This window comes from Octodon degus, unplaced genomic scaffold (assembly GCF_000260255.1).
Source record: "Octodon degus isolate 3935 unplaced genomic scaffold, OctDeg1.0 scaffold00279, whole genome shotgun sequence".
NCBI classification, from domain to species: domain Eukaryota; kingdom Metazoa; phylum Chordata; class Mammalia; order Rodentia; family Octodontidae; genus Octodon; species Octodon degus.
This window is the reverse complement of record NW_004524855.1, coordinates 242,702-264,917: the sequence shown is the minus strand read 5'-3', so window position 1 is coordinate 264,917 and position 22,216 is coordinate 242,702. Positions and strand designations below refer to the sequence as shown.

General features: G+C 55.2%; 2 protein-coding genes across 5 annotated transcripts in view; both read right to left on the bottom strand.

The window, feature by feature from the left end:
- Positions 1–3,194: 3,194 nt before the first annotated feature.
- Slc22a6 (solute carrier family 22 member 6) lies at positions 3,195–9,316 on the bottom strand. Of its 2 annotated transcripts, none has more exons than XM_023707041.1 (10): positions 8,631–9,316; positions 8,347–8,450; positions 8,027–8,181; positions 7,107–7,275; positions 6,694–6,817; positions 6,498–6,613; positions 5,482–5,696; positions 5,295–5,319; positions 3,743–3,946; positions 3,195–3,649 (listed from the first exon to the last, which is right to left on the bottom strand). In XM_023707041.1, the coding sequence occupies exons 1-10, from the start codon at positions 8,997–8,999 to the stop codon at positions 3,559–3,561; spliced, it is 1,572 nt and encodes a 523-aa protein (XP_023562809.1). In that variant the 5' UTR covers positions 9,000–9,316; the 3' UTR covers positions 3,195–3,558. The 2 variants fall into 2 exon arrangements, with proteins under 2 accessions (XP_023562809.1, XP_004646789.1); XM_004646732.2 differs by having other exon boundaries at positions 5,295–5,403; positions 8,631–9,313.
- A 2,242-nt stretch (positions 9,317–11,558) lies between these two features.
- The window catches only part of Slc22a8 (solute carrier family 22 member 8), a 20,391-nt gene continuing 9,733 nt past the window's right edge, over positions 11,559–22,216 (bottom strand). For 2 of the 3 annotated variants that reach the window (XM_023707048.1, XM_004646731.2), the window contains exons 3-11: positions 16,411–16,514; positions 15,819–15,973; positions 15,086–15,254; positions 13,776–13,899; positions 13,589–13,704; positions 13,026–13,240; positions 12,349–12,457; positions 12,041–12,244; positions 11,559–11,962 (exon numbers count right to left, since the gene is read on the bottom strand). In XM_023707048.1, coding sequence (XP_023562816.1) covers positions 11,863–11,962; positions 12,041–12,244; positions 12,349–12,457; positions 13,026–13,240; positions 13,589–13,704; positions 13,776–13,899; positions 15,086–15,254; positions 15,819–15,973; positions 16,411–16,514 — 1,296 coding nt within the window. In that variant the 3' untranslated portion in view covers positions 11,559–11,862. The remainder of the gene's footprint in view (positions 11,963–12,040; positions 12,245–12,348; positions 12,458–13,025; positions 13,241–13,588; positions 13,705–13,775; positions 13,900–15,085; positions 15,255–15,818; positions 15,974–16,410; positions 16,515–22,216) is intronic. The other variant, XM_023707049.1, reaches the window with a different exon arrangement.

Here is a 22,216-nt window from a genome sequence, read left to right as displayed (position 1 = left end):
TTCTGCTGTGGGTGTGGCTCACATGAGGCTTCCTGCCAGGGTTTCTTGGGGTGCAGACCCAGGGACAGCAGTTCTTCTCTGTCCAGGCATTGGCTATGGACACAGCCTCCACTCTAGGACACTGACCAAGCCTCCCCGGGACAGGTACATCTTGGAGCTCATCTAAGATGATTTCCTTGAAGACAGCACACAGAGCAGGGGGTGGGTCTACAGCATTTTTCTTTTGCTCTACCTATGACTACTTTGCCTTCCAACATGTTCTCACACTTACTGAGGATGAGTGGGAATTCAGCAGAATGGCATCTTACAGAATTTACACACTTACAAGGCCCAGCCTTTGAGCTAAACCCAATTCACCCAATTCACCCACAGGATGTGAAGAACAAGGAGTGGCCAGGCCTGTGGAGATGGACACAACACAGCGTCTTCCCCACCAGAACTGGTGCGTGGATGGTGACGCTTCACTGGCCTTCCAGAAGGCCGAGAACGGGAGCAGGTTGGTTTATTGTTGTGATTAGAGCACAAACAGCCAAACCCAAGAAAACTGGGCTTGGTAGAAAGCTGTGCAGTGTGATAGGGCCCTTTAGCCTTAAGCAAAGCTTTAAATATTTCAACATATAAAGAGTGAGCTTTAGGCCTTGAGTTCCTCACTGCTCTACACGTCGCGAGTGCTCAGTGCTCTCTGTACTTAGTCCTGCTGCTCGAGCTCCTGGAGTGGATCCTGGTCCTGCTCCCTGAGTTCCCCGTGCTCGGGCACTATGCTGGGCACCACCCTTCCTGACCTGAGCAGCCGGGGGGTCCTGAGAGGGGGCAATGGGGGAATTAAGAACAAACAAGACACATAGAAAAAAGGCAGGACTGAGTGGAACTGACCTCTCTGATGGTCCAGGATGGCCTGTGTTTTTACTTACACATAGTGACAAGAGGGGAAGCACGGGCAAGGCCGGAAGTGCAAGGTCTGGTGTTTCGCTGAGAACCCTGAAAGTGAAACATTCTCAGAGCTATACATGCTGTAGTTACAGGCAGGAACACCAAGGCCAGACACCTGTCCACATGCCCCTGAGCTGGAGGTCGCCTTGTTCATGTGGCCTGCTTCTGGTTGTTGGTGCTCCCAGGGCTGGTCTCCTTCTAGCCCCAAATGTGTGGTTGATCGTGGGCTCAGCTGCTGCTTAGCCACTCCCCATAGCCTTACATCTCAGAGCAGACTTTGGACTTGGACTTTTCAGCAGCACTGGAAACTGTTAGGACTTTGGCAACTCTTGGAGATGGATGAAGGAATGTACACGAGTCTTCTGGGGGTCAGGGATAGAATGTTAGGGTTCATGTCCAGATGTCCTTTAAAGCCTGATGCAGTTTTAGATGGGGTTCTTTGGAGGTGGCTGGATCTAGAGTGTGTGGGTGATGCTCGATACAGTGCCAGGATTAAGGGTGGGTGATTGCTGGTTGGGTCTGCTGGCTGGATTGGTATAGCCCTAACTCTGGTAGACTAGTTACCCCCTATGGGGCAGAATGAAGCTTACCTCTTTTCCTGGTTGCTCTTGCTGCTTTGTGGGGCCTGCACTGCTTGTCTTCTGTATGCACCTCTGCCAAGCCACTTTGTCTTGGAATCAGTTGGTTAGGCATTGAAATCTCTACAAACTGTGAGCTACACAAACCTTTCCCCTTCTAACTTTTGATGGTGGGTTTTTTGTCTCAGCAATGAGAAAAGTGACTAAGACAAGGGCTGATGCCTGAGGCCAGCAGTCACTGGGCTGTTCCCATGAGAGGCTGCAGGAGGATCTGTCCTGTCTCCTTGCCTTCTCCAGGTCTGGAGGCTGTTTGCTGTCCTTGTCTTCTGGTCTCAGATTACCATTTATTTGTCAACATGGAATGGAATTGTTTGTTTGAAAATGATGGGAGATTATTCTCATTTGATAACGATTAGTGTGGGGTCTTGGTCTCTGTCTTAACTTTTTGTTTACTCATTTTTGTCCCCTCTTGTGTCACTGCGGCCTCCTGCTTCCTCAGCTCTTTGGGACTGTCCCAGTATTGCTGTGCTCCTGTTGGGCCAACAGTATAACTCAGGTGGTTCCCTTGTTTCAGAACCCTCAGTCCAATTCCAGCTGCCAACTGCCTTTGGCCACAGTGGCTGTTGTGCTGACAGATTCTAGGACTTGGGCTGTGGATAGCTCCGGGACCACTGTGCACTACTCAACTCTACAGTGAGGGTCCCCTCTAAGTGGCCTGGGGTCACCTGAACTCACCTAAGGGAGGGCCTTCGAGAAGCCCTGGGATGGTGTGTGTGGGGTAGGGGACAGAGCAAGGGTCAGAGAAGGTAGCTTCCATATAGCTCTTTTTTGGTGTGGGCCAAGCTGCTGAGGACTTCAGAGAGCTCTGTCCTAGTCAGAATGCTGGGAGGCCAAGGGGCCCTCACCCACGGGCTAGGGTGGGACTTGTGGTCCATCTGAGGCTGCTGAGGTGGAGAATGACTATGCCAGAGCTCAGCTTGGGGGCTAAGGTGAGAGGAGGGCATCGAGCCAGTGTCCTGAGTCCTTGGGGCTGAGAAGTGGGAAGAAATGGGCATGGCTGTGCCCGGTGGACTTTACGGTGGACTTGGTTTTCCCAAGCAGAGCCCTGACCTGCCTTCCTCTTCCTTCACAGCTCCTCCTCAATCTCCTCCCCCACCGCTTCTTGCCTCAGCAGGAAGGAGGAGAAGTGGGGCCCTGGGGTGCACAAAGAAGATGGGCACCCCCATTCCCAGTGCTATTGTCTGGGTTTAACCCTGTGCCCATAGTGCATGGGTTGTGCAAAACTAGGCAGTTAGGAGTCTGTTCTGTGCCTTGGCTTCCTTACCTGTGCCACAGCCTAACTGCTTCCCTAAGAAGGCTGAGGGAATGAAACCAACATCTGATTGGTTGTGTTCAGTTGCTGTCTTGTCTCTTTCTTTCTTTCTTTCTTTCTTTCTTTCTTTCTTTCTTTCTTTCTTTCTTTTTTTTTTTTGGCGGAACTCAGGCCCTTGCGCTTGCCAGGGAAGCACTTATTTCACTGAGCCATCTCCCCAGACCCTGTCTTGTCTGTTTCTGGGAAGGTGTTATATAAGGTTTTTAGCTAAAACTCTCAGAAATATTTGAGAAAATTAGAGGGGGAGGGAAGAAGAAGTCGAAGAGAGACTTTATGTTACAGTACCAGGGACCAAATGCAGGACATTTGCATCCTGAGTTCCCTTTTATTTTTTATTTTGAGACAAGTTCTTTCTAAGTTGCAGAGGTTGGGCTTGGAACCTGCAGTCCTCCTGCCTCAGCCTCCCGGAGCACTGGGGCTGCAGGCATACACACCACTCCAGCCAAGAGAGAGTTTTGCAGAGTGTTGGGTGAACTGTTGGGGATAGGAGGGTAAAGCAGGGAGGGGTAGAAGAGGGGGCCACACTCTGTGACTCACAGCTGAAGTTGGTGGCCTTGGAGGGCTGATTCCACTCAAGACACGCACACCAGCCTGTGATGGTGCAGTCTTGGGCAGCATTCCCGGGCCAAAAACCCTGTGTGCATTGCCCTTCCAGTACGAGGCCTGGGCCCAGGGTCTTCAAAGACTGTTTTTCTCCTGTGCGGTGCCCTGGAGTGGTACCATCTGCTTCTGCTGCTCCTGCTGTGGCTGCCTCAGGCTCCCTGCCCGCCTGAGTTGGGGAGAGCAGAACCTTGTGTATGTGGCCAGACAGAGGGCTGGCTGGGCTCTGCAGGGCAGGAGGCAGGCCTGTCCTGGGACTTACCTGCTCTCCAGGTCCTGCACAGTGTCGGGCAGTGGCCGGCCCCGTGTCTCAGGCAACAGGGCTGTGGCAGCGCTGGCGGCCACAGGTACAGCGCCGAAGATGAAGAGAGGTGCCGTGGGGTAGAGCTCGGCAGTCATGCTCACCAGGGGGCTCACGATGCTCCCAACCCGGGCCAAGGTGCTGCCCATGCCCAAGCCTGTCTGCCTGCAGGTTGGGGGTCAGGCATTTGCCACAGCCAGGACACTGCTCCAACCCTAACCTGCGCTGCCACCCTTCCCCATACAGGGCAGGTGACATGACTTTAAAGAGGAAATCAGGAGTCTCAGGATTGGATTTTGCCCTGCCTTTGACTTGCTGTGTGACCTTGGCCAAGTCCCTCTCCCTTTCTGGGATCAGTTGTCTGAGCTGTCAAAAGGGAGGCTTGTTGAAAGGGTTAGGTCGATGGCCATAGATCACCCATAAGACTGAGTTTCATGGCCCCAGCCCCACACAGAACCATTGGATGGAGTCCCCTCTGGAAGGATGAGGATTCTGCCCACTAGGAATATGTGAAAAGCATTTGCAGGGAGAGGAAGATGAGGTGTGGCCTCAGATGTGACCTGTGAGGGCTCAAAGGTTGGCACCTCAGCTTCGCTGGCTGTGTGGCCTTGGCGAAGCCATCTGGCCTCTCTGTGCCTCCCTGTTTGCATTCATGAAATGGGAATACTAGTGGTGCCTGCCCTGCCAGTTCTCTTGAAGATGGGTGGCAGTTCTGGGGAAAGTTCAGGCAGTGCCTTGTACAGTGCAAGTGCCTCATGCCAACCCTCTCTCCTGGCTCTCTAAGGATGCAGCATCTGGGTCAAGGAAAACCTGACATTTCTTGGACATCTCGATGAATTTTCATCTGTCTCTTAAAATAGACACATGTTTTTTTAACCATCTCCCTCCTCTTTGCGCTCCAAAGAGCTAGTGATCTATCTATCTTTCTTTCTTCTTTCTTTCTTTCTTTCTTTCTTTCTTTCTTTCTTTCTTTCATGTATTTAGTGCAGGTTCTATAGGGTCTTACTACACAGATCAGACTTGTAGTGATCCTCCTGTTTTCAGCCTCCCAAGTGCTGGGATTATAGGTGCACACCACCATGCCCAGTCTCAATTGTCATCTCAGTATGCCCTGGGGGTAGGACTGGCATGGGATGCTGGGGATTGAATCCTCGCCCCTGTGTCTGCCTAAGCAGGCACTTTAATCTGCTGAGCTATCTGGCCGGCCCTAAACTGGCATTACTTCTGCATCCCCTATAATCAGCGGTGCTCCTCGGTTGGAGAGGTGTTTGTGTTCATGTCTGGTACACGTACTTGGCTTAAGATGGAGTTCTGATTGGTGGCAGCTTCTAGCTTGTGTTTTGGGGACTTCTCAGTGCAACCTTGTGCTCTCTGCCCTGCCTTATCTGGAGGCCCTTGGAGATCTGAGGCCAGGGTCCACACTGCGCTTGCCAGATCTGAGCAGCTACCATGGTACGGGGTGTGATCTTCCACAGGATGACGTCTCCCCAGCCCTCCCCCCTGCCCTACTCACCGGATGATGGTAGGGTACAGCTCCCCTGTATACAGGAAGATGCAGTTGAAGGCAGAGGCCAAACACCCTTTTCCCAGCACGGCAAGGGAGGTACGGACAACTGTCTGGTCTGGGGAGGAAGGTGAGGGTAGGAGGAGTGGGGTGGGGAGGAGGGCTGTGTCCAGGGTGGGCAAGTTGCGGTGCTCACCCCGGGGTATCACCGCATTCATCAGGATGCAGATGCCCGCCAGTAGCAGGGAGGCTGACTGCGCTGGCCGGCGGCCCAGGGAATTGATGACCAGGAAGCACACAAGCTTGGCAGGCAGGTCTACGGCCCCGAAGATCACCTGGATCAGGTAGATGCTGACCCCGAAGCCCTGCAAGTCCATGACCAGTCCATAGTAGGCAAAGCTGGTAGCAAACCTAGCAGGGGCAGGAGGACTGGTTAGGAGGCTTAAGAAGAGGTGGTAAGAAACAGGGTGAACAGCCTGGATCCCTGCTAAGATCTCTTTTTAACTGCACACACATAGCTGCTCACTGGAGCACGCTGGAGCCCCACCTCCCAATAACCAGGGCCCTGTGTGTGGGTTCCCGTAGTCACCCCCATGGTGAGTGGTGTGGCTTCAGTCTTTATCTTATCTGCTGATGCTGGGTTGAGGAGGACAGGTCAATGTCCAGACCACTCTTCAGGGCCAAGTGCTAGGGAGGGGCAGGGAGTCTATGGACATTCTAAGGGGATATCAGGAGCTCACAAAGTGAAGCCTAGGTTTTGGGCAGAATCCACAGCTGAGGAAACTCTGGGCTGGAGCAAGGTTGCTCCTTCTGACATGGGACTGAGGCAATGGAAAAAGGGTAGGAGTGTGGACTGGGAGGGCTTCTCCGGGGTTTGCTGTCCTGGGCCAGTGCGTCCTCGAGATGGTACTGGTTGTCTTAGGTCTGTTTCTGGCAGGCGCCGGAGTCAGTTACCTTACAGGCCTTGCAGGGCACTGCCCTCTGCCCTGCTGCCCTGGAAGGCCTTGCCCTGATGAGACTGAGGAGGAGCTGGTGAGGGCTGAGACTGAGTCGGGGCTGCAGGGCACTTGGCCTGGGCTGTGTGAACGGTACATGCCCTGCTTCACAGGCCTGTGGACCTTTATTCCCTTTCTTGGCATCTGCCTGCCAGCTCTGTCTTTGGGGTAGCTGGTCCCCCATAAGTCAGTGTGTCTGTGTCTTCTCCCTGCCTACCACAGCATGGAGAGGCAGAGGAAGAGGCGGCGGAGGGCAGGGCAGCGCAGCAGGTCCATGGCGGAGGCCTGGCCTTTGCCCAGGGTCAGTTCCTTCTGCAGACTGGTCCGGAGCACCTGGGGGTGGACAGGGCTCAGGCCTGTTGCAGAGACCTGGAGAAGCCCTGGCTCCGATCTCAGTGGTCTGGGGTCCTCACCTCCACGCTCAGCTTGGCTCCCTCTGCCTGCTTCCCATTAATTCGAGCCACTCTCTGAAGTGTGCTCAGTGTGAGATCCAGCCTCCCACGGGAGGACAGCCAGCGAGCAGACTCCACGAAGAACCTGGGGGTTGGTAGACTCAGGGCTGGGGCTGGGTGGGGCCGGCTGGGGTCAAGCTGGGGCTGGGCCCTGAGAGATTTGCTGGGGCTAGAGTTGGAAGCCTTGCTGTGTCCCTTTCTTGGGGACTGTAGGGCAAGGCCCTGTCCCCAGATCTGCTCTGGCAGTCTGGGGACTGGGGACTGTGGGTGCCTTGGCTTGGGTGACCTCTGCATGTGGGATACTGGGGTTTGGGGAGGCGGCTGGTTCCCTGCATTCCCCTGGGGTTCCACAGCACTGCTTTCCTGGCCCTTACCAGGAGTATAGGAAGAAGGCATAGAAGGGCGCAGAGACCAGGAGCTGCAGGTGGCGCCAGTGTGGCACAGCGTAGGCCAGGCCAGCCAGCAGGAACTGGCCCAGGCTGTAGGTGTAGCCCATCAGGGTGCCCACGCAGGCACGAGTGTGAATTGGCATCCACTCTACATCTGCAAGAGGGCAGCACAGGGCAGGTACCATGCTGGGCAGGGGAGGGCAGATCCAGCCCAGGCTCTCCGGCTCAGAGAGAGCAGGTGTGAGGGGAGGGGAGAGAGGACTGGGGCTGTCTATCTGTGGGCCTGTAGCCGCTCCATGCCCTCCTGACCAGAGCTCATGTCCTCAGGGTCTCGTTTCCTGTCCTGACAGCAGCCATGCCCTGTGGGTCCCCTCAGTAATGCTTCTCCACTGTGGCATCGCCTGGCCCTGGGGGATGCAATGGGCTGGGAAGATGGGACCTTGGATGTCCTGGCCCAGCTGAGTCCGGGGCAGCTCTTCTTGCCCAGGGGCTTCCAGGTCCTGGGTTCTTTTCTGGGTTAGATCTGTTTCTCCCCACCTCAGATTTCTCCCCTGACAGAATCCCTGCGGCTGGATGGATGTGCACGAGTGCAAGCATGTGAGCGTGCATGCGTGAGTGCATGTGTGTGCCAGCTGTCCTGTGGTGCGGCTCCCATGATGGTTAGAAACAACATTTCAACACTGGAAGGCAGAAGCTCCGCCCAGATCACACAGGAAGTGCAGCGACAGCCGGGAGTGCGGGCCTCAGACAGCCTCGCCTCCCCTGACTCAGCTTTCGCCACTTCTTGTCACTGGCACAGGCCTGTCTAGCCACTGGGACCTGCCCGCCCAACAAGGGAGTCTCAGATGGTTTTCTAAATGAGGGCCCGGAGGAGACAGGCGGAGGCGGGCGGGGTCAGCGCGCACTTATCGTCATGGAGTTGATGGCGATGCTAGCCAGGGACATGCCCGAGAGCAGCCGGAAGGTGCAGTAGAGGGAGAAGTTGGGGGCGTAGGCAGCACAGGTCCCCGACACAGCCGTCTGCAGGTAGTTCAGGATCAGTACCTTCCGGCGGCCCAGCCTGGGGGGGGGGGAGACCTCAGCAGGGCTGGGGGGTTGTAGGTGAGCCGGGCTGGGGTGCTGAGGACTCGGGCTGCCTTATGAGTCTGGGGCCACAGGCTCCCAAACAAGCTCCCTGTGGAGTGAATCTCCCACCCACCCTGTCCCGGGCAAGCCCTGCACTGACCTGTCTGCCAGGTGCCCGAAGGACATGGCGCCCAGCAAAACCCCGACCATGTAGAGGGACTGGGCCAGCTGGCGGAGTGCCCGGTGTGAGCACACAAGGTCCCACTGCAGGGAAAGGAGAGCTCAGGCCGCACCCTCAGCCCCAGTTCTTCACTCCCAGGTCTCAGGTCTGCTCTTCCTCTACCACACAGCTCCCATGCTTGTGTGCATGCGTGTGCACATGCGTGTTCACACAGCTGTGTGGTGTCTCTGTGTGCATGTGTCTGTGTGGAGCACTGTCCTCACCTCTGTCACGATGGTGGATGGGAAGATGCTGTCGTCGTAGACCCAGCCATCCATGCAGGGCTCTGTGGGTTCCGTGAGGTTGGCTGTGGTGTCATTGGTGAGGGCTGCTCCCTGCGATGGGGTGGCAAAGCGCAGGCAGGATTCAGGCTGCCCCTGTGAGTCCTGGGGCAGCAGGGTCCCCAGCTGCCCATCCAGGCCAAGGCTGGCATTGGGGGGCAGGCGGCAGTGGTGGGCAGGGATGGCAGCTGTGAAGTTCTGCAGGGTGTTGTGGGAGGCCATCAGGAGCAGCGGCAGGATCACCAGGGCGACTTGGATCTGCTGGAAGCGGCCAACGGCCCCCACCTGCTTCAGGAGGTCGTTGAAGGCCATGGGGCTGGCTGGGCTGGGTGGTCGGGTGAGTACGTTGTCTTGGGGCTGTGGACGGCTCGCCTGTCCTGTGTCCTCTGCAGGCAGCTGTGTCTGTGGCAGAGGCAGAGGCTCTGCGGGGCTGCAGCCTGGGCCCCTCCTCCTCCGTGGTCTGGTTCTGTCCCTCCCTTCCCCTGCAGCTTCTCCTCACTTTGGGGTCTTGAGAGCCCTGACCCTTAGGCCGGCAGCTTTTAATCCTTGGTCCAGAGAGAATGAGTTAAAGTGTGACTTAGGATCGGCAGGATTAACTCTGCAAGGGCTCCCTCTGTTCGTGGAATTTCTCCAAGTGGGTGTAAAGGGCAGGAAAGGGTGGATGAGGCAGGAGAGGAGAGGGACTGTGCTGGGTACCTGGGAGTGGAAAGGGACACAGTGGGGTCTCTCTGTTCCTTTAAGTGAGGAATTAGCACTGAGGCGTGTGGTGGCCTCTTGTGTCCTTTCTAGTGGACAGGAAGGGAATGGTCTCTTCAGGAAAGGTTGCCAGAGAAAACCTGAACTTTGGATCAGGGAATAATGCTCAGACGCTGCACGGAATGCTCTTTCTCCAAGACACTGGTTGGAATCGGGGTTTGCCTGGAGCCATGTATTCTGGGGACCTCAAGTGTCTTTTGGGGCTGTGGTTTTCAGTGGTGGGGAGGAATTGGTGTCAGAGGCTGCCCTAGCTTGAGGGAGAGGACCTTGGGCCAATCTTGTGGCACTCAGCTTTCACCTTCTTGAGGGTTCTGGTTCTAATTTTTCCTTTTGTCATGTCTCTTGTCTACTATGTTGAAATAGTGAGTGTGAATTTAATTTCACTTTTAGCTGTGAAGCTGCGACATCCCTTTGGTTCTCCGATGGCTTTGGCTCTTGGTCTGGGGCACTCTCCACAGAACTGGACCTGTTTCTCTGGACCATGGGCTGTGGAAACTGGGAGCAGGTTGCACCCCCTGTGTCTGCCCAGCACCATCTGTGTTATGTAAGATGTGGCCTGCTGGACCCAAGCCCTCCCTCCACCCTTGCTGGCTTGGTGACCAGGGTCAAGTTGCTTGACTTCTTGGTTCCTAGATGGGCATATTTGCAAGATAGGGATAGTCAGGGGAATAGCTGGAGGGTCAAATGAGCTGATTCAGGTGAAGAGTGCCAAGAACCTTCTAGCCAGGTGAGGCAGTGTGCACCTGTAGGGCCAGCTACTCAGGAGGCTAGGCAGGAAGATGGCTTGGGCTCAGGAGTGCAACACCAGCATGGGCAACAGGGTCAGAACCTGTCTTGGAAAATGAACAAAACAAGACCAAGTGAACCAAAGAGAAGCTTCTACCCTACAACGTGACAATTATGCACTCTTGTTTCTGGCTTTAAAAAAAAAAGTAAGAGAGATTATCACACTGATTTTAGAGAAAATATGTACAAGCTTATCTTACCCTAAAAATAGTGATTTTTCCACCTGGGTACCTTTGCTCCCCTTAGCAATGCGTGGAGACATTCTTGGTGGTCGCATTTGGAGACGTGGATGTTTCTTGTAGGGTCTGGATGCACGGGTGGTGTCAATGCCAAGAGTCACCCTGACTCTCATGGTGGTGGTGGGGGTGAGAAACCTGGCCCTAGATTTAGACCAGTCTCCACGGGCTCATCATGCCTGCCAAGACATCTGCTTGGGCCCCTTGCTACGTGGGGCAGGGATAGATGACACACTGACCTCCCGGACCCTGACACAGCCCACGCCACTGTACTGTGTGCTCTGCTGGTGGCTGGACATGCTGCTCCTCTGCCCTCTGTGGCAACCCAGCTCATCTGCCTGCCCCTCCAGTGTTAGGACTGGTCAGGAAGCAAAGGCTGGCTGGGGCTCTGCTCCCAGACCTGTGTGCGTCAGCATGTGTGGAGGCTGTGAGGGAGGGCCCTGTTGTTGATGGAGGGAGGTCTAGGCCCAACCCTTTCCTCGCCTCCTGGGGTGCATCTTGTGTGGTAAGTCTCCAGGGTCCTTGGTGTCCACTGAGGCCTGAGACCCTGGAGGTCCTGCCTGGGTCTCTGTCTCACATCAAAGCTGGGCTCCTAAGGGTGGCTCTGGAGGTGTAGAATGACTGAAAGTGTCTGGTGATTTGGTCTGATGCACAGAAGAGAGCAGGCGAGGCTTGAGGGGAACCAGCCCAGCCTCTGCCCTGTGATGGTTCTGCCTGACCCGGAGGGGTCCAGATGCCTGAGAGTGGTGTCCATGCCAAGGTACACAAGAGCCCAAGACCAAGGAGGTGAGGACAGCTGGACAAACAGCTTGAGGCCACGGGTCAGACTCTTACAGGACCTGGTATCCTCCTGGGCCCCAGGCGAGGACTGAGGACCACAGGGCGATGCCTTCAGGAGCAGCCCTGCCTTTGCCCAGCCAACCAGCTGGCCTGCTGAGTCCTGCTGCAGCTGCGTGTTGGCCCCACTGGTGCACAGACATGGATACGTGTGTACATCTGTGTCAGCCCACATCTGCACATACCACACGGATGGTAGGGATGTGGCCTGCGTGTCACCCGGCGTCATCCCTATCCCCAAACTTAGCTTTGCAGCTTGAGTCCTTACCACTGTTTATTGAAATTTCTCATCTAAGAGAAGGATTGAGGGCAAGGAAGGGATGCGGCCTGCAAGAGCTGTGCCAGGGGCCTTGGGGAAGAGGCTGGGCCGGCAGGACAATGCGGCCTGGGACAGGTGGGAGGCTGGGCCGGCAGTGGTTGAGGCCCTGGAGGAGGTGGGAAGTCTCATTGTACCCTTAGAAGGCAATGTGTTGGGTTCTGGTCCACTTAGACCCTGTCACAGGGCTCGAGGCAAGCAGGGCCCTGTAGGGTCAGGGTGGGAGGCAGGGTGGGCCCACCCTTCAGCTGGGGCCTATGCCCTGTGTGCATGATTTCAGAAGTATCTTCTGGGCTTCTTTCTCTGCTTCCAGCTCCAGCTTTGTCTCCTTTGCTGGCTTGCACCTGGAACAGAGTGTGGACCCAGCCCTGAGCCCCACCTGCAACCCATGGCTCCAACAGGCAGAGAGGCAAGAAGCTCACCACTGCTGTAGGTCCTCGAGGTTCTCTGGCAAAGGGCGGTTGAGGGTCTCAGGAAGAAAGAAGGCAGCACTGCCCCCCAGGAGAGCCGTGGTCCCGTACACGATGTTGGGGATGAAGGGCTGCACTTCGCCTGTGATCTTCACGAGCGGGGCCATCATGCTCCCCACGCGGGCCCACATGTTACTGATGCCCATGCCTGTCTGCCTGGAGAGGGGGTGGAGCCGCGATGGTCAACCTAAGAGGCTGGGCTCCCTGGGCAGAGGCAGGAGGATACCCTGGCTCTGCACGGCCCAAGGCCCCACACCTACCGGATGACTGTTGGGTAGAGCTCACTGGTGTAGAGGAAGAGGCAGGAGAAGGAGCTCGACAAGCATCCCTTCCCAAACACAGCCAACGCTGTCCTCAGAATGGCCATGTCTGCAGGGCAAAGCATGTCAGGGACACAGTGTTCAGGAGCACCTGACTGTTCTTCCTTCACACACATCATTTACCTTTTTGCTTTGACTGCCAGGAAGCTCAGATACAAACTGAAAGGTAACACGCCCATTGCTACTTCTGATGTTTTGCTACTCCTGTGTGTGGCTGAGCTCCGATGCTCTATTCCTACTTATATTTTATTTTGTTCTATGTGTCCTTGTCTTACAGCACTTCAAGTTCCTTTGGAAGGGCAGAGGCATATCAACAGCCAAGCATTCATCTAAAACAGAAGCAGCTTTTCCCGACTGTGGCAGAGTGGTTTGTGGGGTCTCTCTGCAGCTGTCGGCTGTGCTGCTTCCACCTCTCAGCTCACCCTCCAAAGTGACATTCCCAAGGTGTGTCCAGGTCCAAGTGACTTGTACCATCCCCAGCCCCTGTCCCACTCTGCCCCGGCCACAAAGGATGCGAAAATGTGCCTGCAAGTCATCAGTGCAAGCGGACTGTCCTCTAGAAGACAGACTGACACCCCCCGCAGAGCAGCAGAGCAGCAGCCCTCCCCACCGCTCACCCTCGGGCGTCAGGATGAGAGCCAAAATGGTGCCACCTGCCAGAAGCAGGGTGGACGCTTGGGTGATGTGCCGTCCCAGGTAGCTCACGGAGAGGATGGTGATGAACTTGGCGGGGATGTCTACCCCTCCGAAGATGATCTGGAGGATGTAGATGTCCACCCCAAACTCTTCCACGCCCATGGCCAAGCTGTAGTAGGCAAAGCCGGTGGAAAACCTGAGAGCAGAGGGCTGGATTGGCTCTGTGGCTGGGCCAAGGCCTTTGGCACCAGGGTGCCGAATGGCTCTTTTCTTGGAGTGCTCCTGCCTGTGACTATGGGATTTCTGAAAAGGGCTGAAGTGGGGGTCACAGCGGAGCTGACAACTCTTAAAGGTGACAGAGGAGGGGGTGCTGTCCAAGACCCCGAGGCAGGAAGTGTCCCGTGTGAAGGGGTAATGCATAGCCTTCCCTTCTCCCTCTCTGGGCCCAGGAACCAGGCTGCCAGGGGCTAGGCTGTGGTGGCCCCTGCTTCTGGGCTTGGCCATGCCCCATGTGGCCATGGTGGGCAGAGAGGGAGGTGGTTACCAAGCCACTGAGAGACAGAGAGTAATGCGGCGCAGGAGCGGTATTTGGAACAGGTCTTTGGCGCCATACGTGGCCTTGGCCAAGGTGATGTCCTTCTGCAGGCTGAGCTTCAGCTCCTGGGACAGAGGGGAGAGAGCATGATTCGTAGCCTGGGGGCCCGAAAGCAGGAGCCATCCCCTCCACCTACCTCTATGCTGAGCTTCTCCCCTTCTTCCTTCTTGCCATTGAGGGCAGCCACACGCTGCAGTGTCTGCAGAGCCTTTGAGAACTTTCCAGACAGAACCAGCCAGCGTATGGATTCAGGGATCCACCTGTGGGCAGTCGGGGTGCTGGGTCTCCTCTTCCCTGAGCTCCCAGAGAGGCTGGCAGAGTCATGGGGTGGGGGCTTGGAAGCTGGGGTTCCCGCTGCAGGTGCTGTGGGGTTCAGGCTGGCTCACTGGGCTCTGGACTGTGTAGGTAGCTCCCACTCTTCCCTCCAGAGGGGCTGTTCCTCTGCATTTGTCTGTGTCATCTTCCTGGGGTGGGGATGGCATATTCGGGGCTCCTGTACCCACCCCACCTTCTGTGGCCATTGTCCCTGTGTCTAGGGAGATGGGGACTAGATGCTAGGATGGGGCTGTCACCCACAGAGTGGGATGGATTTCCTGTTTTTCCTGCCCAGGACCAACTTGTGTGCATGTGTAGGTGTGTGTGTGTGTGTGTGTGTGTGTGTGTGTGTGTGTGCGCGCCTGCATCATGTGTGTGTGATGGTGTGGGGTCTTGGGATTGGATGTGTGCATCACACTCTTCTCCTGAGCAGGAAGAGGCTGGGAGGCAGGGAAAAAGGAAGGTGTGTAGAGACAGGTGCTCAAGGCAGGCAGCTCCACTGTGGTCCCTGAGGGTCCTGGGTCTGGCTCTGGGAGGCCCTGGGACGAGGATGTTGGTGACCTGGTCTCAGGCCACTGACCACTCACCGTAGTGCTTCCTGGCTCTGAGAACTGCCTCATGCTCTGCAGTTCTGTGTCCTCCCGAATGCCCCCAAAAGGCCTGGCCCATGGCCCTGACCCCAACAGCAGTGAGTGGCTCCTGGGTGGTGAGCCTCCTGATGCCAGGCTGGGCCATGAAACTCTGGGCCGTGGGCTGTGTCACCCCAGTGCCCAGTGAGCACGCATATGGGTTAGAGTGGGCAGGAGGGTGGCCAGTCACATCTACAACCACCTGCCACTTCCTGACCCTGCTGGCTCCCCCTTCCTGCCGCAGGCTGTGAACAGCCTGGATGCCCCAGATGGAGACCCTCCAGCAGCTTCCACCTCCCATGCCACAATCTGGTGAGGTTCTGGCTTGTGGTGCCAGCCTGGGGCTGCCTGGTTTTCCGCACTCTCCATCAGCCCAGCCGCCCCTCCTTCAGCCACGTGATCCAGGGTCCACCCCTTCAGCAGGAGCCCCCCCTCCTGGGCTGGAGATGGGGGATGGGATGTCTCCGGCTGGGGTGTGGCTTAGGGAGGAAGGGCCACATACCAGGACAGCAAGAAGAAGACAAAGAAGGGGGCAGATACAATCAGCTGCAGCCAGCGCCACTGGGGGATGGCGTAGGCCAGGCCGGACAGGAGGAACTGGCCAGTGGTGTAGAAGTAGCCGATTCCGGTGGACGAGATTGCCCGCATCCGGGTGGGCACCCATTCCACATCTGTGGGAGGAGCCCAGGGCTGTCAGAGTCAGGCCAAGGCCCCAGCTGGGGCCCCAGCAGCCCAGCTTCTCCAGACCCACAAGGCCCTTGGGCAGAGTTCAGACAGGCTCGGGAGGGGCTGCTGGACATCTGCCTCCCAGTTCCTGCCTCGACTGGTCTCTCTGCTGGCAACAGTCCTTCACTATCTGCACACTGGATACAATTCTGTTCCTAATGCAGTTTAAGGCATGGGGAAGTCCTCAGGATTCATAGCTTTTTTTTTTTTTTTTTTTTTTGAGGTACTAGGGGTCAAACCCAGAGGTGTCCAGTTTTGAGCCATACTACCAGATAGTATTATTTTCAGACAGTGTCTTTCTAAATTGTCCAGGCTGGGCTGGAACTTGTGATCCTCCTGCCTCAGCCTCCTGAGGAGCTGGGTTGCAGGTATGTATCACTGTGCTTGTGGGACCGCTGGGGTCCTGATAGGGGCAGCCCCTTGGCCAAGACTCTGGGAAGTCTAGGGGACGTGCTGGCCCTCTCCTGGTGTCTGGCAGGCTCCCTTGATCCCGCTGCATGCCCGCTCACTCAGGATGACGGTGCTCAGGGTGATGCCTGAGATGCTGAAGCCACACAGGAAGCGGAAGACCAGGTAGGCTGGGAGGTTGGGGCTGAAGGCTGTGCTTGAGCCGGCAGCAGCCAGCAGGAGGTAGCTGAAGGTCAGGATGGGCTTGCGGCCAAACCTGCGGCCAGGGAGGGCAGGCAGTTAGCCACGCCTGCCAAGGCCAATGACTCTGCAAGTTGGGCAAAGGCTGTGCCCCCCTCTGCCTGCTGCCTGAGGACAAGGGGGCACCTGTCACCTGCCCTGTAGACAGCATGCTAGTAATTGCTGTTTTTCAACAAGTCTTCAGTTAGTGTTGAAGTTAACTTAGTCAGAAGTTAATGAGTGACCTCTTCTGTCCCCAGCTCAACTGAGCATGGTGCAGGGGTCAAAGAAGCAGCCCATATTGCTTTCCTCATCTTCCATGGCCATGGCCAAGAATTTGGGGACCCCAGGGCTGTGGCAGGACTGGAAGCCTCCACCGTGAGGGCTGGGGTGGATGGAGGGCTGGGCGGGTGAACTGCCCAAACCCCCAGGCAAGACCTGGCCCATTTTTGCCCCCCGGCAGATGAACCTCACCTGTCAGACAGCTTGCCCAGCAGCAGGCCCCCAACCAGGATGCCTGACATGAAGACCGACTGTGCCATCTCCTTCAGCTTGGCAGAGCTGCATACCAGGTCCCACTGCAGAGGTCAGATAGTGCCAGTTAGCACCCACCTATAGGCTCTGCTGTCCTCTGCCTGGCCTGGGCCCTCTGGCCCTGGCCTACTCTGTGTGACACAGTGTCCCTAGAGCCTGTCTGTCCTGTATGTGCCTCCAGCCCCTTGTTCTGACCTGTCCTCCATGCTATGTCCGGCAGCTCCCTGTTCCTCTCCTCTTCCTCTCACCCTGACCTTACTCTTCCCTCAAGGGACATCACTGCTGTTGACCACCATCCCCACCCTCAGTTTCCACCTGTGTCACAAAGCTGCTCTCATTTCTGCGTTGCCTCCACCTCTCCTTGCCCCTCAAAGCCAGGTATCCTGGGGAGGCGCTGTCTCCACTACCACCCCATCATCATCTCACCCTCCGTCTGTCCCCAGGGTGCGCACAGCTGTGCTTGCTGCCACCCACCACAAAGTCCGTCACTCAAGCAGCAGGACCCACAGTGTGCTGTCTGGCTTGTCCCTCTCCCCCACCTGGTGTCCTCAGCCTTTGCCACATGTCCTTCTCTCTGCCCAGTCCCTAACAGCCCAGGGTGTCTGGTCCCCTCTGTCTTCCTATCCTTGGGACACCATGACTGCTGATGCTCAAGATGGTATCACTGTTGTGGCTGATTGAGAGGGATGTTACCTGTCCAGGAGGGTATGAAGTGGGATGACCAGCACCCTCTCTTTTTAAATAAATAACTTGTATACCTGTTTTGTTTGTGATAGACAAACCCTTAATAGCAGATGTTTGTGGGCTGCAGTGTGAGGTTTTACCCCTGAGGGACATAGCTGTACCCTCCCTGGTGGGGCCACAGGAAGTGAAATTTATTCTCTTGGTTGTGCTGATACCCAGAGGACTCTGTGTCCACTGTGGGATGGACCCCAAACTCAGTCCCCTCCATGAGCCTGGGGCCAAGCGTCCCCCCCTATTCTGAAAGCCATCATTCTCTAAATACTTGCTCTTTCTAGTTGCACACCAGAACAGACCGCACTGGTCACCTTCCAGCGCCTCCTTCTCCCGCCTCGTAACCTTTGACCTCTTAGCTCTAACTCTTTCACATGTCCCAAGTCTGGGTCCTTCCATGTCCACTGCAGCCACTGAGTGTGAGCTCAGCCCTTTTGCCCCGGGATTATCTGTGGTGACCAGTTCTGCTTGAGGATTTACGAGGCCTTAGGCATTGTTCCAAGTACACCACCTCTGTGGTTACCTTCCTGAATCATCAACAACTTTATCACCAGGACTCTGCAGCCCAGAGTCTCACCTTGATGACCTTTTCAGGGTCCTTGGGCCTCTACTCTCTCTCCCTGGTGACTTGACAAATAACGCTTGACACCAAGCTCCAACCAGTTGTCTCTCCAGGAGGCTTCCCAGCTGGCTCTGACCTTTGGGCTGGCAGTGCTCTCAGGCCTCAGGCAGGACCTACCTGTCAGGCCTAATCTCCTGCTAATCCTTGAAGAACCCTTGGCTCCAACCACCCTGATTACTTGTGTAATGAAGTGTAGAATGTGTTGGAGGTGATACAAGGTAGGAACTGCGGCTTCCAGGAAAAGGGACTTGTTCCTGTTGTCTCCTAATGAAAGAGGGGAGGGCAGTGTGGACAAAGATGCCAGCATCACCCACTAGTTCCATGTGGCTAAGCCTAGAGTTCCCTTCTGGTCCCTTCTAGATAGCAGGGGACTGAGTGCTGTATATGTGTGGGGTGGGGACAGAGGAGGAGACAAGAGGAAGGAGGAAGCGAGGGAGTATGAGGAAGTCAGACCTCTATGGAGAATCAAGGGGAAGGACAAGCTGTTTCTGAAACTTGCATGCCTCTCCACATATCCTAGACAGAGGCTGTGTACCTCCTCATAATGGGGCAGGCAGAACAGCCACCTCAGCGCCTAGCACTGTCTCTCTTTTCATTGGTGGGGTTGGTGACAAATGGAACAACCCTGGAAGCTATGTGCTGTGGTTACCACGTGTCCCTGAGGCTCCCAGACAGCTTGGCTTGCTTCTTACCATGGAACCCTTATAAGCTGTAGGCTGCTCTGGACTCTGTAGGGGTAGCAACATAGCCTATTCCAATCCATCCCACAGTTAGATTTTTGTCCCAATCTTCATGATATTTAGTGTTTAAGTGATGTGCACACACGCACATTCATAGCAGCACAAGCCACGATAGCTAAATCCAGGCAGGCAACCCCCATCTGTCCCTCAGTAGATGAAAGGACCAAGAAAAGGCTGCATTTATGCATAGTGGAGCCAGCTTTGCCATGAAGAGTGACCCCGAGTCAGCTGTAGGAAAATGGGTGCACCTGGCAACTGTGATGTCGGGGAGGGTGCTCAATACTTTCTCTAAAATGAGAAGCCCAAGATATAAGTCACTTAAGGAGCAGAATACAAGCAAGCTGACAGGAAACAGGAACTGGACTGAGGAAACGGGAAGGGGAGGAGGAAGGGCCAAGGAGTACGCCCCACTCTTCAGGACCAGTGTGACAACGTGGCTGTGTCAGTGTGGGACTGGCTTGGATTAGTTCAAGGCTGCTGTTTGCCCTTGTCTGCGACCAGATCTGCTGGGGCTTGGTGTCCACTATGGGACTTGGGATGATGCAGACTTTACAATAGCTGTCACAGCTGGCTTGCACCAGAACAATGAGCAATTCACAAGAAGTGTCATTCCTAGAGTAAACTTTGAGTTACTTTTAGAATGTACCCAAATCTCTAAAGCCCTCAGGCCTAGGGCCTGTGTAGCTTCCACCTGTCTTATCTCTGCCGGATCTGACTCAGTCACTCCAGTGGCATTGTCACCTGGCTGCCCCACACGCATCTCGCATGCTTCTTGCCCTGCAGGCATGGCATGTGCCACTGTGTGTCCGGAAGTTCCTGCCCTGAGTGGGTCAGCGCCTCCACTTTCTTCTGACCTTCCTCGATGCCATCTTCCCAGTGAGGCCTTCCTGACCATGCTGTTTAAAAATGATGTCCATTTCTCTCTATTGTACTCCATTTTCTCTGTAATTCTTGCACCATCAAACAGGTTGCATAGTTTTCCATTTTTATGACTTCTTGTATGCTTCTCAAAAAACCAAAAAAAAAAAAAAAAAAAAAAAAAAAAAACCCAAAAAAACCAAACCAAAACAAAACAAAACAAAAAAATACTTTGGTTATAAAAAGCTGGGAATGTAGCTCGGTGGCCTAAGCACCTGCCTGACAAGGGCAAGGTCCTGAGTTCAATCCTTGGTACAACAAAACAAAACAAAACAAAACAACCCTTGTATTTTTCTCAAAGAGGATGTTAGTTGGAGTCCTTTGTTAACTGCTGTAGTTCCATAGCTGCAGGAATGCCCAGCATGTGGTATATATGATGCATACTTGTGGAATTGAATGAACAAGTGAATCTTCACAGGACAGACAGGGATGGCAAGCTGTGGAGGCTGCTGTATGACATCTACACAAGAGAACTGTCTCCCAAGTGCATAGCAGCATGACTGTGGCTAGCACTGGGGTCACTACCGTGTAGCTGTCAGAAGAGTTTTTCCCTCATAATAACACAGGAAGGTTCTATGGCAGGCTGTCCACTGGGGCATAGTCATCCTTCAGTGAGGTCCTGGAGTGCAGAAGACTGCGGGTATGATTAAACATTTGAAGAATTGGGCTTCAGTGCATGCTCAGTTCCTCCAGTGGCTTCATGGCTAATCAGAACTGTTGAGAGGCTGATTAGCCGTGTGTCCATGGCTGCCTGGGCACCTTTGGAGCCCAGGGCCTTGCACCTGAGGTGCACAGTGCTGTGAGTCTAGCTGTCTTTCCCAAAAGATGCCTAGAGGTCTCACCTCCAGGCCTCAGTGGCCTCACTTGGAGTAGGGTCATTGCAGATGCAGTCAGCTGAGTTAAAGTGAGGTCATGCTCAAGCAGATAGATCCGTTATCCACCACGACCGATGTCCCTTAAGAAGAGGAGACACCTGCAGGGAGAGTGTGGTGTGGTGATGGAAGCAGGTGTTGGCATGGTGTGCTGTGTCCACAAGAAGCAGGTAGGGTGCTGGCTAAGCCAAGGGCAGCTGCTTCTACGTGCACACTCGCGCTGCGGTCCTGGGCTCCCAGAAGATCCAAGAGACAACACACGTTTTGCTATTCTAGGCCACCCGGTTTGTGGTGTTTTCCTTTGGCAGCTAAAGAAATTCACACCTGGTTCCTATGTGTGTCCAATGGCCTGACAGGTGGGGATGGAACAGAAGCAGCAAGGATCCAGGTGCAGAGCAAAGGGGAAGGGTCTTCATCCCAGAAAGTTGCAAGAGATTTTCACACACTTTCTGCGCAGTTAGCTGTGCAAGGGCCCATGAAGGGCCCATTGTGAAAGCCCACAGCAGAAGGCTGGGTTATTATGCTGGCATGGAGAGTGGGGCTTATTTCTGTGGGTTCTCCCTCTATGCCCAGCATCCTGTCCTCACCTCCAAAAGAGCGTGGGCTGCACAGAGTCCTCATTGCTTATCAGCTTGTTTTCCTGTCCTGTACTCCATAACGTTTTTGTGCACATGCCACTTGCCTTTTTAATCCCTGGAAGCTAACAGAATAGCTGGTAATAGTAAGTGTTGATGCTCATTTGGTGAATAATTAATGAATAAACAGGGCTGGGCTAATGCATCCATTTTACTGATGAACCTGAGAGGGAAAGGGAACTTGCTGGTTGGAGGCTGATGTCCCTGTTTGGCCCTCAGCGTGGCCTTAACTCATGTTTCCTGTTACCTACTGGCAATTCCGCCTGGCATTTTGCTCTGAGTGCTAGACCGGCATTCTTGGCCTTTCTCTTTCCTTTCTTGGCGTGTGACCTAGGCCCAGGGGAGCTGAGTGAGGAGAGAGGAGCAGGTTGAGGAGCTCCATGCTACATCTTCTTGATGGCTAATGTAGCAGACAGGCAGCAAAGAAGAAAGAAGGCTCTCGGAGCAGTGCGATGGTAACGTGAGGAGGTTGGCCCTGCTTTCATAGGGAACCCCAGGGCTCAAGGGGAGGCCTGTGTTTGCGCATAGCACAGCCATTGCAAGGCAGAGATGCAAAAACTCAGGTCTGCTTGTTCTCAGCCACAGTCCTTGCCCTTGACCACTGTTTCTCTTGACCCATGGGCAGCCAAAGGAAGCTGTTCATGGAGATGCATCCTGAGCACTATGGGACAAAGTAGCCCGGAGGGCCACACAGACTAGGCTGAGGCCAGGGCCAGAGCCAGGTGGGATGGCACGAGAGGCTCAGCAGCCCAGCAGTAGTGGGAAGCAGGTAGTAGGTCTAGGTGCTAAGGCAGAGGGAGAAAGGCAGAGGGGCTGCTGTGTGTGGGAAAGAGAGCCTAGCCGAGGGCCACTGTCCCTTCTCTCTAGGCAAAGGACAGCTGTCTTAGTTTGGGCCTTTGCAGCAAGCACCATGATGGCTTTGACTTGTGCTCTAGCCTGAGCCTGTGGGCACAAGGGTCAGGAGGACTGGCCAGGATCCTGGAGAGCCAGAGCCCCACCCCTCAAGCTGTGTCCTTAGCTTGGTAGGAGGCCTCTCTGTGCCTCAGTCTCCTTACCTGGACCTGTAGGGGCATTGTGCCTGCTTCTTGGGATTGCAGATGATGGCTGGACAGAGTGGCACTCTGGCCACAGAGGTATTTTCCATTACCATTGTCCTGTCACTAGAGGCTCCTGTCTTAGCACCATGCCTGGAAGTGTGGGCCTCTGTAAAACTGAGCCCCAGGT

Excerpts from the sequence above, each read along its gene's own strand:
- Slc22a6 (XM_004646732.2), bottom strand. The coding sequence starts at position 8,999 with ATGGCCTTCAACGACCTCCTGAAGCAGGTGGGGGCCGTTGGCCGCTTC. Across the intron at positions 8,182-8,346 it reads TTCGGGCACCTGGCAGACAG|GCTGGGCCGCCGGAAGGTAC; the intron begins GTCAGTGCAGGG and ends CCCCCCCCCCAG. Across the intron at positions 3,650-3,742 it reads GTGCAGGACCTGGAGAGCAG|GCGGGCAGGGAGCCTGAGGC; the intron begins GTAAGTCCCAGG and ends TCCCCAACTCAG.